The 13,090-nt window shown below is 47.4% G+C and overlaps 1 protein-coding gene across 1 annotated transcript; it reads left to right on the top strand.

Moving 5' to 3' along the window:
- Positions 1 to 3,475: 3,475 nt before the first annotated feature.
- LOC126509712 (60S ribosomal protein L17-like) lies at positions 3,476 to 3,988 on the top strand (the record flags this gene model as incomplete). The annotated part of the gene is made up of 1 exon (XM_050155785.1): positions 3,476 to 3,988. A coding segment is annotated over exon 1 (513 nt), but the record flags the coding sequence as incomplete, so codon positions are not given.
- Positions 3,989 to 13,090: the final 9,102 nt, after the last annotated feature.

Genomic DNA, 13,090 nt, shown 5'->3' with positions numbered 1-13,090 from the left:
TCTCTTCTTATTTCTCATACACACATGTACATGTGCATATTTGCTCCTTCGTGTGGAAGCCAGAGTTTAACGTCAGGAGCTTCCTCAATTCCTCTCCACTTTACATTCTGAGACAGGATCTTTTACTGAACTTGGAGCCCTCGGATTCAACAAAGCTGGCTGACTCTTGATCCCCAGGGATCTTCCTGTCTACCCTCCCCCCATCTGGGTTACATTCTTAGCAGCCATGTCTGGATTACACACGTAGCAGCTGCACTCAACTTTACATGGATGCTGAGGATAGCCCTCCCGTCCCCATGATTATACCGCCAGCCCTGTGCCATCTGAGCCATTTCCCAGCACCCTCCCCCCCCCCGCTCCTTTTCTGTCTGGTTTCTGCTAGTGTGGCACTGGCCACCCTCTGGGCCTGTCAGTCCCACTTGCCCTCCGTGGCTTTTTCCTCTTCCTCAGGACTTCTAGAGCACCTTGTCTCACCCTCTTAACACACAGAGGCTCTAAAGGGAATGTTGTGGAATGGTAGGATGCAATCACGACCTCTCCTGTTTCTGCCCCTCACCAGCTGCCAGCACAGCAATACTTCCAGGCTCTCCCAGCTCCGTCTACCTCTCCGCTTTCCTATAAACCCGATAGTCCATGTACTAAATTATTCATATATGCAAGTAAAGACTTTAATATCCATTATTACTTGGCTAGCAAACTGCTCGCAGGGGACATAAGACACATCAGTTTGTTTGCAGGAGACCCTCCCTTGACTTCATCACTCTGCCTTTGAGTCTGAATGGGGAAAACGGGCAAAGGGTGAGGTTGGAAGGCTTGCTCGTGCTTCTCCTGAACTTGCTGGCCCCTTAACCCCAGGCTTATCTTTTACAACTCCACGGCAGTTTCTTTGTTTGGCAGCCCTGTGCCAGGATCGAATAGATCGAATAGATCGCGGAGTTGTAATCCTCCTGCTGCGAAAACTCCGTCCTTCCCTGTGCCTGGCAGCAGGGCCACACCCACCCTGCCATGTAAGGAGTCCGGCAGGCCGGGAGTGATACAGGTCGGTCCCACAGAGCCCACGAGGGGGCAGCAGAGAGTCATTCTGTGATTGAAACATCTGGGCAGCACCCCAGCCTAATCCAAGGCTTGGGGATAGACGGAGTGCACCGATTGGATGCCTTGCTATTGTTTCCCTGCACCAGAAGACCTCAGCCCTGAGAAGTTGAGTGCTGGTAAGTGGCAGTGTAGGGAACGGTCCATGACCTTCCATCTCCCTCACCTTAGCAGTTCCCGGAGTCTGCAATCACGAGCATTGAGGATTTTTTCAATCATGAAAAAGACATAATATGTTCATGATATAAAACCTTCAAAATGGCATTAAGAAGTAAAAAGACAAAAAAGTGGCCCATATTCTCACTCTCAGACACAGTAGTTGCTGTTGTTTGGTGCGTTAGGCTTAGCCCTAAGATACTGTTGCTATTTGACACCCCTCCCCTTCTATCCGGGTTTCTCCTTGTCGCTCAGGCAAATGAAGAACTCACTACCTTGTGTGGGCTGACCTCAAACTCATGGGCAGTCCTCCTGCCTCAGCCTCCAGAGTGCTGGCATTAGAGACCGGACCCACCATGCCCAGCCCTACCTGACCCACACAAATCATAGCTTTGTGTGGTCCAACCTTCCCCCTTTCCTCCATGTCAAACATGAAACATTTTGAAATACAAAATGAATATAGTACTCTACATGCATGTATATGTGCATGTATTTAAAGTGTGAGGTTTCAAATGTGTCCAGAAATGCATGAGAACTGCAATGTTACACTATAACTGAAACCCCTTATGGATCTCTCAGCATCAGGAACCGCCCCCCCCCCCGGCCCCGTGACCCCAAATCACAAACTGGGTGTTTGCTGTGCCTGGGTTTGTATTCCCAGACAGTATGTCTTGATGCCCACTGTGTCCGACTTCATATAAAGAAGACCAAATTGGATATTATCTTCAGTGACCTTTGTTGTTGTCTAAACGGTGTTCAGATACCTTAACTGTCTTCTCCGTGTTGACAGGGGTGACTTACGTTCACTCGTCTGCCTTTATTTATTTGAGACAGAGTTTCACTGTATAGCCCTGGTTAGCCTAGCACTCACAAAGATCCTCCTGCAGCTGTCTCCTGAGAGCTGGGACTAAAGGCCTACCCCACATGGCCCAGCTTCATTTTTATTTATTTATTTATTTATTTAACTCTTCAGGGTTCTGATTTGCTCAAGACTCCGTCAGATTTGAGTCTCTAGGGCCGGTCCCACAAGCAGGTTTAGAGAAGAATGGTTAAAGGGGAGGAGGAAAAAAAGCTGAAATCTGGTATGCTAGAAATCCCAGCAGTTAGGAGGATCAGATGTTCAAGGCCAGCCTCAGCTACAGAGTGGATTCAAGACCAACCTGAGCTACCTGACACCTTGTACAAAAAAGAAAAAAAAAAAGCTGATGTTCTGGCAAGCAGCCTTGACAGTAGCAAGGGGGGGTGGGGGGGTGGGGGGACGACTCTTTAATCTGGGAGAGCAGACAGTTCATGATGACGTCACTTCTAGACTCCGAGTGCTATGGCACCCTGTCCGAACCATACAGGAAGAGAGGGAAGGAACTCTGAAAGAAGTCTCCAGGGGACCCAGTTTCCATTGCTAAAATGTAAGTATAGTGGTCACTCCCGCCCACCTCTTCCCTCCCCTCCCCCCATCCACAGGAGCTATGCGGAGTCTAGAGGAAGCCCCAAACTGCAGACAGTGCCGAGCCCTGCCTTCCTGATGTCTCTTCCATCCGACCTCCCTATTCTTGCCTTTGGGGCCGTTATTACACAAAGTCAGGGTTAGCTGAATGCAAGTCCTGAGGTATCTTAACAGTTGATCTGGTAAGTAAGAGAATGGCTGAGTGACGGATGGGCGGGGAGCGTTACGTAACCCAGGCGTGCCCGGCAGAGGCATGATCCACGCCTGGGCGGGATGGGGCAGAGTGGCACGTGATTTTATTACACTGCTCAGGTAGGCGCAGAATTGGACATCTACAGGTTGTTATTTCTGGAAATTTTCCCTTAATACTTTCAGACTGTGACTATCTCCAAACAAGTGGGCATTCTCTCCAAAGTTCCCAGATACAAAACTCTGAACTCACAGGCATCCCGAAAGGAAGGGCAATCTGGGATGTCCGTCCTTTAGTAACCAAAGATAACCAACCCTCTCCCTATGGACATATAGATTAGATGCAGATATAGATAGCTGTAATGAAGATTGAACATAAAGATATGGATGGATAGATAGATAGATACATACATACATACATACATACATACATACATACATACACAATTTGTGGATGTTTTTGGAGCAGACCTAGTAAATAAAAATAAAAATAAGCATTTTATTTTTAATGAGTGAAATTACACACTGGAGAGTTGACTCAGTTAAGAGTTAAGAGTTCCTCTTCCTGTAAGCGGCCAGAGGTGACCCGTGAAGATGGTTCACTACTCTCTTGACCCAGAAAACCCTACAAAATCTTGCAAATCAAGAGGATCAAACTTTAAGAACACCCATGAAACGGCCCAGGCCATCAAGGGTATGCATATCCAGAAAGCCACCAAGTATCTGAAAGATGCCACTTTGAAGAAGCAGTGTGTGCCGTTCCGATGGTACAATGGTGGAGTCGGTAGGTGCGCCCAGGCCAAACAGTGGGGCTGGACACAGGGTTGGAGGCCAAAAAAGAGTGCAGAATTTTTGCTGCACATGCTGAAAAATGCAGAGAGCAATGCTGATCTGAAGGGTTTAGATGTGGACTCTCTGGTCATTGAGCACATCCAGGTGAACAAAGCACCTAAGATGCGCCGACGAATTTACAGAGCTCACGGCTGGATTAACCCATACTTGAGCTCCCCCTGCCACATGGAGATGATCCTCACTGAAAAGGAACAGATTGTTCCAAAGCCAGAAGAGGAGGCTGCACAGAAGAAAAAGATATCCCAGAAGAAACTTGAAGAAACAAAAACATAAATTCAACATGAAATAAATGCAGATAAAAGTTTAAAAAAAAAAGAGTTAAGAATTCTTGCTGCTCTTCCTGAGGATTGGAGTTCCACTCCCAGCATCCACGTTGGGCAGTACACACACACCTGTAGCCCCACCCAACTCCAGGGGATCCGCCCTCTTCTGGCCTCCCCTACACTTACACACACACACACACACACACACACACACACACACAAATAATAAAATAACTCTTAAAAAATCACAAGCTCAATTTGAAATTTGCCTTTTCACAGCTAGATCTACAGGGGTTCCTCCACTTTTCTGGCAGAAAATACATCATACTTGAAAGGGGCCCATGTAGGCCATTTGACTCAATTGTTAGGTCCAAAGCCATCATGGGGTGCTTAGGGTCACAGGAAAAGTGGAAAACAAGCTAAGTGTCAACTATTGGAGAATTTTCAAATAAACTATGTTCTGTCTGCTGAAGCGGAGCCAGGCGTGGGGGATTCGAGCACTGAGTAGACAGAAGAGGGCCTGCCAGTAGCTTGAAGCCAGTCTGGGTGACACCGTGGGTTCGGGGTCAGCCAGAGTTCCACTCACAAGACCCTGTCTCAAAGTAAGAGAGAGAGTGGAGGAGAGGGGAAAAGAGGGAGAGAGAGAGAAGAAAGAAAGGGAAAAAAGTGAGAGGGGGAAAAGAGGGTGGAGAAAGAGGAGAGAGAGAAAGAGGGAAAAGAGGGAAGAGAGAGGAGAGAGAGCACCAGTTGGAATCGCCTTGATAGCAGCTAGACTGGGTTGGAATGGTGTGTGGAGTCTGTTTTTAGAAGAAGGAGGAGGAGGAAGAGGAAGAGGAGAAGAGGAAGAGGAAGAGGAAGAAGAAGAAGAAGAAGAAGAAGAAGAAGAAGAAGAAGAAGAAGAAGAAGAAGAAGTTTGCAAAGACAGAGTCTGATCCCGCTCCCCAACCCCCCCACCCCACCCCATGGTAAGCTGGTTGTCTCTAGATTGTCCGTTCACTTCACTTTCTTTGCACTTTTCGTGCATTTATAGCTTTCTAAACTCCAACCACACAGATTTCTCGCTGGTGTTCCTAAGAAAAGCATTTGAAAGGGTGAACTGCCCCTGGCACACCCGGCCCTTTGTTCTCAGCCTGCTCCCAAACTGCACTTAGCACCAGAGTATACAGACTCTGGGGAAAATGTCAAATCCCTCGTCCTCCAGACTCTGGTCGCCCTTGACTTTGATTCATGCACTGTGAATCATGAATCTCGAAGCAAATCCATTAATTCCAGGGCCCGTCATAACTGCCGATCATTGACTTGACTTACTCTCAGAATTGGAGAGTAAGGATTCAGGTGTGTGTGTGTGTGTGTGTGTGTGTGTGTGTGTGTGTGTGATATGCATGTGTAAATGTCAGTGGGGGGGGCCTGTATGTGTGTGGGTACATGCTTATATGTGGTCATATGTGTGTAAATGCCAGAAGTCCACACTGGATGGCTTCCTGTATCATTCCCAACTTTATTTTTGAGACAAAGTGGACTGACAATTCTGCTAGACTGGATCCTCCTGTCTCTGCCTCCCAGCACCCGGATTATAGGCCCACAATACCACACCTTTTTACCTGGGCACTGAGGACCCGAACTCAGGTCCTCACAGGGCACTGCAAGCTCTTTGCTGATGGTGCCATCTCCCCAGTCCAGGTTTTTGTTTTTACAAGGATGGGTAGGCATGCAGCTCACACTCAGTTATCTCAGCTGAGAGTGACTTTGAACTTCTGACCCTCCTATCTCTACCTCCCAAGGGCTGTGAGCACAGGTGTGTGAACCAATTACTACTCTTGTTTGGGTTTGGTTTCACTCTGTGGTCTTGGCTGAGCTGGAATTCACTATACAGACCAGAGTGGTTTCGACCTTGTGGAAATCCTCCTGCACCTACCCCTGAGTGCTGGCAGAACACCTGTGGTAAGCACAGGGAATTTTCGAATGACTTGGATTCCATTCAAAGGCAAATTGCTGCAGACCTTGGGGAAGTTCCTGACGCTTTGGAGCTTTCACCCATGGAATGACAGTCATGACGAAGGCAATGGAGATAAAAGATAGTACATTTAGAAAGAGATGGCTAGCTGTCCATCAAAAGTTCACATGCCCCTTCCATGATAGCCGCAGGGGAAGGGTTGCTGGAAAATTGACTAGTCTACCCTGGGTTCCCGATTCCACTCCCCTGCCCTTCAGCCGTGGGACAGATCTTTGTTACCAGAACATGCAGGCACAAGACCCAGATCTCCAAGTCCCCATGTGGAGGAAATGCCCATTGCCCCAGGAACATTCTCACTGGATGGATAAGAAGGAGATAGCAAACTTCTGGGCCATGAAACTGCTGGGCTAGCGTGACACTGGTTAGCACAACCATACAGCGTGAATGTGGAATGAGGGTGTCACGGACTGGCACCTTCCAGGGCACACCAGTGGCTGCTAGTGGAGTGCTACCATTACCAGGGTTGGGCTTTGACCCCTTTCTTGCCGTCCGGAGACTTTGAGCCCTCACCTCTCCCTTTCCAGAACAGATAGTTTTAATTGACTGGGATGTATATTTCTTAGAAGGCTGGGACTCTAGGAAGAAGGACATTGGACTAAGATTACTAAGAGCCCCCAGGGTCTTGTAGACTTTTATGGTAACAGGAGGTGTTGATTTGATTTGATTTGATTTGATTTGATTTGATTTCTTGCAGACAAGAGAGGGGAGATTCCTGCCCCATGGGTATCTCTCCTTCCTTGAGCCCTGAGTTGGCAGGTGTGAGTGTTTTTCCCAGAGCACAAACCAGTTCTTTTCTTTCTCCCTCCTCGTTCTCCAAAACAGTTCTGGGCTGAGGTCTCCATAAGTGTTTCCATTCTCAGGCATCTAAAGAGACAGAAGGAGGCTGCCTCAGGCCCTCCATGTCCTCAAGGTCCATGACCACAGTTGCATCCAGCTGTAGGTTGGAAATACACACTGTTAATTGTGTTGGGTCAAATGGCTATTTCTCTTGGTCTCTCAAATACAGCAGGGTACGTGTGTGCATAGTGTTTTCATTGTATGGGGTACATCAAGTAAGATAAAGAATCCGTTGCAAGGCACAAGAGTGAAAAAGGTAAGTCCAGGACAATGTGGGAACCAAGAGCTGAGGGGAGGATGGAGAGGAGAGACCAGAAATATTGTAATATTTATTAGATCTGAAGCAACATTTAAATTGTGGATAGCATTTGACTAGAATAGGCACTGTGGAGGGGTATCCCAAGAATATGGAGCCATCAGAGTGCTTCCATCATTAAATGTCCAAGTATGGATTCCTTGCTATTCACATTGTCTGGGAATGGTTGGGGCTAGATGTTTGTTCAGTGTGTGTGTGTCACACACACACACACACACACACACACACACTGAAGTTTTAAATCAAAGCCAAGGGTTTGAGCATCATCTGTCCTCCCACCCTACTACGTGGATTCAGACCCCAATATCAGTCCTAGGACCGTTGGTTCTCCAGCAGCGACCTCCACGTGTGCACGAGTCTAGACATAGCAAAGTCTTCAGTTCCAGGAACAGGGAGGGATTTCCTTGAAGCTCAGTCTTCAGTTCCGTAAACCGCACCTTCCTTGCCTCTGCCATATGGCTATCTTCATGAGAGATCAGAACACCTTAGAGATCGAGCAGACTTCTTGCCAGCCCCATAAACCAGAAAGGCAGTAAGACAGCAGGTTGAGCAAGCCCAGGACAGCACCCCTCCATGGCTTTTCCTTCAGTGCCTGCTCCCAGGTTCCTGCTCCAGGTCCTGTTGTGACCTCCCTTAGTCCTGGACATGAACGTGTAAGCCAAACAAACCCTTTCCTCCCTGTTGTTGCTTTTAGCCCGTGTTTTATTACTGTCGCATTATGGTCCTGTGCATGGATGCAGTCTGTTTAAGCACAGACCCTCCGCCCTCCAGGCTGGGAACCCCAGTGCCCATAATTCTCATAGCCTATAATCCTTGATGAGAATAAGTGACTAAGCCACTAATGTGCAGATTTTCTACCTAGTGTTTTCATTGGTATTTTAGAGTAGATTCCTTTTACTTATTAAAGAATGAACTCTAGGCTGCTCAATAGTGCTGCATGTCCTTAAACCCAGCACTCGGGAGGCAGAGGCAGGCAGATCTCTGTGAACTTGAGGCCAGCCTGGTCTACAGAGCAAGTTCCAGAAGAGGTTCCAAACTTATACAGAGGAACCCTGTCTCGAAACAACAACAACAACAACAAAATTTACTGTGAAAGGCCTGGGCTGTAGTTTAGTTGGAAGAATACCCACCTTACTTGCATGAAGCCCTGGGTTGTATCTCCAGCAACAACCAACAATGATAATGGATTGGCTTAATGGGTTGTTAAAGGAAACAGCCAACAAATGTTGTGGAAAGCCTCAGCTGGGTTCTTTAGGACATACGCCACAAGTGGGCATTGTTACCAGAGGAGACGACTAGCGGCGGACCAAAGGCACAAGATGTGTTGAAGACAGCAACAGTCGGGATCCTGACCCTGAGCAGGCCTGGGCTACTGTCTGTATCTTACTTAGTTTTGGTTGGTTGGTTTTTATTTTTTATTTGTGTTTGTGCATTCTGCCAGTTGTCTGTCTGTGCACCCTATGAGTACAGATGTCCACACTGGCAGAAGAGGGAGTCAGATCTTTAGAATTGGAACTATGGGTAGTCGTGAGCTACCCAGTGTGGAAACCAAACTCAGGTCCTCTGCATGAGCAGCCATGCTCTTAACAACTTAGCCATCTCTCCAACCTCCTTGTTGAGATAGGGTCCCTTGTAGCCCAGGGTGGCCTCAAATTAGCTATGTAGTCAGCATTAAGGAGATCAGAAGACACATCAGAGTCTCTTCCCACATCACCGTGTGAGCCCCAGGGGTCAAACTCCGGTCTGCAGGCTTGGCAACACTGCCTCAACTGCAGAAGCCATCTTGCTGGCCCAGTTTTATTTATTTATTTATTTATTTATTTATTTATTTATTTATTTATTTAGCATAGATGTAGTATATGTGTACACGGTGTGGGGGGTGAGGTGCGCACTTGTGTGCACATTAGGAGGCTAGAGGAGAGTTCTGGTGTGCTCTTATCTCCTTCTGCCTTGGTTCTTGGAGGCAGCGTCTCTCTCTCTCTCTCTCAAGGGTTTTCCAACAAAGCTGGGGCCACAGGTGTGCGCAGAACCAATTCTGGTGTGTTAGGAGAGTATTGGATCCATCCGAATAATAATTGCCATCATTGATTATCATGTGCCAAGCACTGTATGATCAACTTCATTTAGTATCTAGCTAGCCACTGTCTTATTTCTTTCTGTAGTTTTCTATACACAGTAATGTATATATTTTCAATAATTGCACAGTGCCCTGTAGGTGGTTTCAGCCTCCCCCTCCCCTCCCTTCCTCCCCTTCCCTCTGCCTCCCTCTTCTCTTATTGAGATCCTTGTGAGGGATCTGGCTTTTTTCTTTTCTCATATTTCTATTGATGAAAACCCAGAAATTCAGAAGGGAAGTCACCACTAAGCCCCAGAACTGAGACTTAGTGAAGACTTAGCGAGACCCAGTCTCATGGTGTAGCAAGCTGGCTCCAAACCCGCCGTTCTCCTGCTCCCTCTCGCGCGTGTGCTGTGATGACCTGCGCACCAAGGTCAGAAGGGAAATCCCACCTGTGACTTCCCCGACTGCCTGCTCTCTCTCCCCCGGTGTTGTGAGAAACGGGGGCCTGAATGTTCTCAAGTGGTCCCAAGAAGAGGCTGTCAACACTGCCCAGGGTTACACATGCATCAGGAGCGGTGACTTACTAGAAAAGGCCATAGAGACCCTTAGCATTTGAAGTTCTGCTGAGGACAGAGCCTCGGTGATAGCAAATGACACAGGTACAGTTAGTAACAGTTAGTGCCGGGGTTCGCCTAGAGACGTCATCACAGGAGTCCGGGACCAAGCTACCAACAACAGAAACCTGATAAACTTTACAACAAGGCAGTTCCCAGACATGCAGATTTAACTGGGCCCATTTGATATGTGTATGCAAAAACGGTGCGTTGCTCACCTGTAGCTTGCATTTAATGTGACTGCAGCTATTGTCGTTAGCTAAATTGGGCAGCTGGAAAAAAGAGGGCATTTGTTAGCTTTGCTTCATTATTTTATTACTTAGTTCTGTTTTATCATTTTTGTTCTTTCCCTCCATGCCCCAAGTCTGCTTCTGTTCTTCTCTCTCTCCATCAGCGCCAGCTAACACATTTAATGCAAATGCATCTAAGCTTGATTTGCTTTACCGGCTAGCTGGTTGAGTTACATGGACTCTCTTCTGGGGACTTTGTTTTTGACTCCAGCAAGGGTACCCAAGTGAGAATTTTTCTCTCTGAAGCTGGCTTTAGTGACTCAGGCCTTTTCTTCTTTATCAATAGTTAATTTCCTGGGCTATGATCCTGTGTTAGTTGAAACCAAAGTGAAGGGTAAATACAGAGTATTAGTAGATTGTTAGGATAGAGCAAAGGGCCGGTAGATTTCACCTCCCTGAGTCTGCTGTTGGAGCAGACATACTGTCTCCTGTTTGGGTCTCCTTTCTTATCAGTGAGTGCTCTCAATAAAGTTGTGGGGTGCTAGTTTTATGTAGATGTTGTGTTTGAGAGCAAAGATTTAACTGGGTAAATGCTTTCACACCAGGGCTTCCCTGTGTGGAGAAGCTGTCCGGTTGCCCTACAAGAAAAGTCAGGTTTATACACTTCAGGGATACTATAGAATGGAGAAATGCCATGATATCACAATATTTCTACAGACCTGACTGTGACTTATCCAAAAGACAGTTGTTCCCGTAGCTCCACAAAACAAGTTAAGTTAGTCTATGTGGATGTGTACGCACACACTTCCCGTGGATCAGTCTATTGGTCTGTCAGCTGTACGTTTACTGGACCATACTTGTGGACTCACACAGTTGACCAAAGTCACAAAAGTGTCAGAGTCAGGATGTGAACCCAGCACCAGTCTGATGCTGGTCCAGTTAAAGCTGTGTTTGACTCCGTGTGTCAAAACAAACAAACAAAAACAAAAAAAACTCCAGGCTAGAATGGAAGGCTTGATATTTCACACCTAAGAATTCTAGAAACCATCCAGAACAACCGTAGCGGCTCCACAATGCTGCCAGTTCTCCCGTCTTTCTCATCAGCCGTATTAACATGTAGCTTCTGTCTCCTGGGTGGTGAGACAACCGCCACAGCGTCCTCACTTCAAGAAAGAAGGGGAAAGGAGCAGGAGGAATGTGCCAGGTGAGGCCAGGCCTTTTGTTTTGTTTTGCTTCATGTGACTACCGAGACCAGGCTTTCTGTAGCCAAGGCTGTCCCTGAACTTATACAGCCAAGAATAGCTGTGAACTCCTGGTTATCTGAAGCTGGCATCACCTTGGCCAGGATCAGGTCACACAGCCATGCCTAGCTGTGAGAGACCTTGGAATAGTGAGCTGTCTGTCATTTTTTGTTTGTTTGTTTTTTGTTTTTGTTTTTCGAGACAGGGTTTCTCTGTGGCTTTGGAGCCTGTCCTGGAACTAGCTCTTGTAGACCAGGCTGGTCTCGAACTCACAGCTATCCGCCTGCCTCTGCCTCCCGAGTGCTGAGATTAAAGGCGTGCGCCACCATCGCCCGGCTGTCTGTCATTTTTAAAGCTAGAAATATTGCCACCAAAAGAGAGTCTTCTCTGAAATTAAGAATGGATACGAAGCAAGCATCTCTGTAGGTTAGCTACGAAACTAAGAAACCTAACAAGCCAAGGCAGGCCCCTTCCAATGTCCCCTACATGGTGATTTTGTATTCTTTTTCTAAACCCTCTTCCCACCAACTGCATGGCCTGGGTCTCCCCTAGTTGGCGGCAACACTTGCCTGAGCCCACAACACAGCATGCCTTTGACCTTTCTGGCTGTGGTGGGATGGGGTGGTGGGGTGGTAAGGGCATGCATGATAAGGTTTCCCAGGCCAAATAAACAGGTCCAGCTGGATCTCCAATGACCAACATGTGTGTTTCCTCACCAGGACAGGCCCCTGAGAAAAGGGTTAGGAAAATTATAATCATGAAATAACTACAGTCTTTTGATGGCCAGTTACATCCGGGGACTGTGCAACTCACTTTTCCGAAAATGAGCTCCTGAGTGAATTTGAATGCAACTCGCTGTGACACCAAAAGGTTAAGGAATTTGGGCAAGGTCATGAAGTCTGCCAACAACCAAATTAGGATCTTAACCTGATATCAAAATGCTCCCATGCTTCCTTCTGGACCATGGCCAGAAGTCTCCAGGGCTTTGGCCCCATATAGGAGTTAATGGTTAATGGACAAAAACTACAGATAAGTGATGGATAGGCTTGTTTACTTTGTATTTTTTTTTTTACTAGAAGTATTGTTTGTTGTTGGTCTAAAATTCCTACGCAGCTGACTGGCTTGGGTATGGCCTGGCGTTCTGCTTTTTATGGTTATTACAGCCATGAAATCAAAAGCACACATGCTCTGTGTACACATGTTCTTTCAAAGTTAAACAAGATAAAACACACAGAGTTCCTGCATCTTGGAGAGGTTTAACCCCTTGGTGCCAAGCCTAGAGACTCTGGGGGCCAGGTAGGTAGGACAGGTCCTCTTCTCTCTCTGGACACAGCTGTCCCTTGGGAAGGTGAGGGGGCTGCCTCTGGCACCATTTAGCCTCCAGAATGTGCCCGTCAGTTCCACCCCCTTCTGCCAGAGACAGGCACATCAATGTAGATTTTCCTTTGACTCTCGGCAGTGACCGACGTGGCTTTGGTGGTTGTCAGGGGCTAGAGGGACTAACACTGAAATACTCTGGGCTGTTGTGACACCATGTTCGAGTCCGAAAGCTTCCTCCAGCTTCGTGCAACTCTGGAAGGTGTCCCACGGTGTGCTTTCAGTGTGGAATGTCCCCACAAAGGCTCGTGGGGCGGTCACTGGGACAGCAGCACTCAGAAGCCGACCCACAGAGAGCTGATCGGATCGAGATGGCTCTGAATCTGTCAGTAGACTAATCCACGAGGGCATTCTGTTCTGAGATAGCATAGGTGGAGCCTACTTGAGAAGGCAAGTCATAGGGACA

The sequence above is a fragment of the Alexandromys fortis genome, unplaced genomic scaffold, assembly GCF_014885135.2.
Source record: "Alexandromys fortis isolate MF-2015 unplaced genomic scaffold, M_Fortis_MF-2015_v1.1 scaffold_26, whole genome shotgun sequence".
Lineage (NCBI taxonomy): Eukaryota > Metazoa > Chordata > Mammalia > Rodentia > Cricetidae > Alexandromys > Alexandromys fortis.
This window is presented reverse-complemented; position numbering and strand designations above follow the sequence as displayed.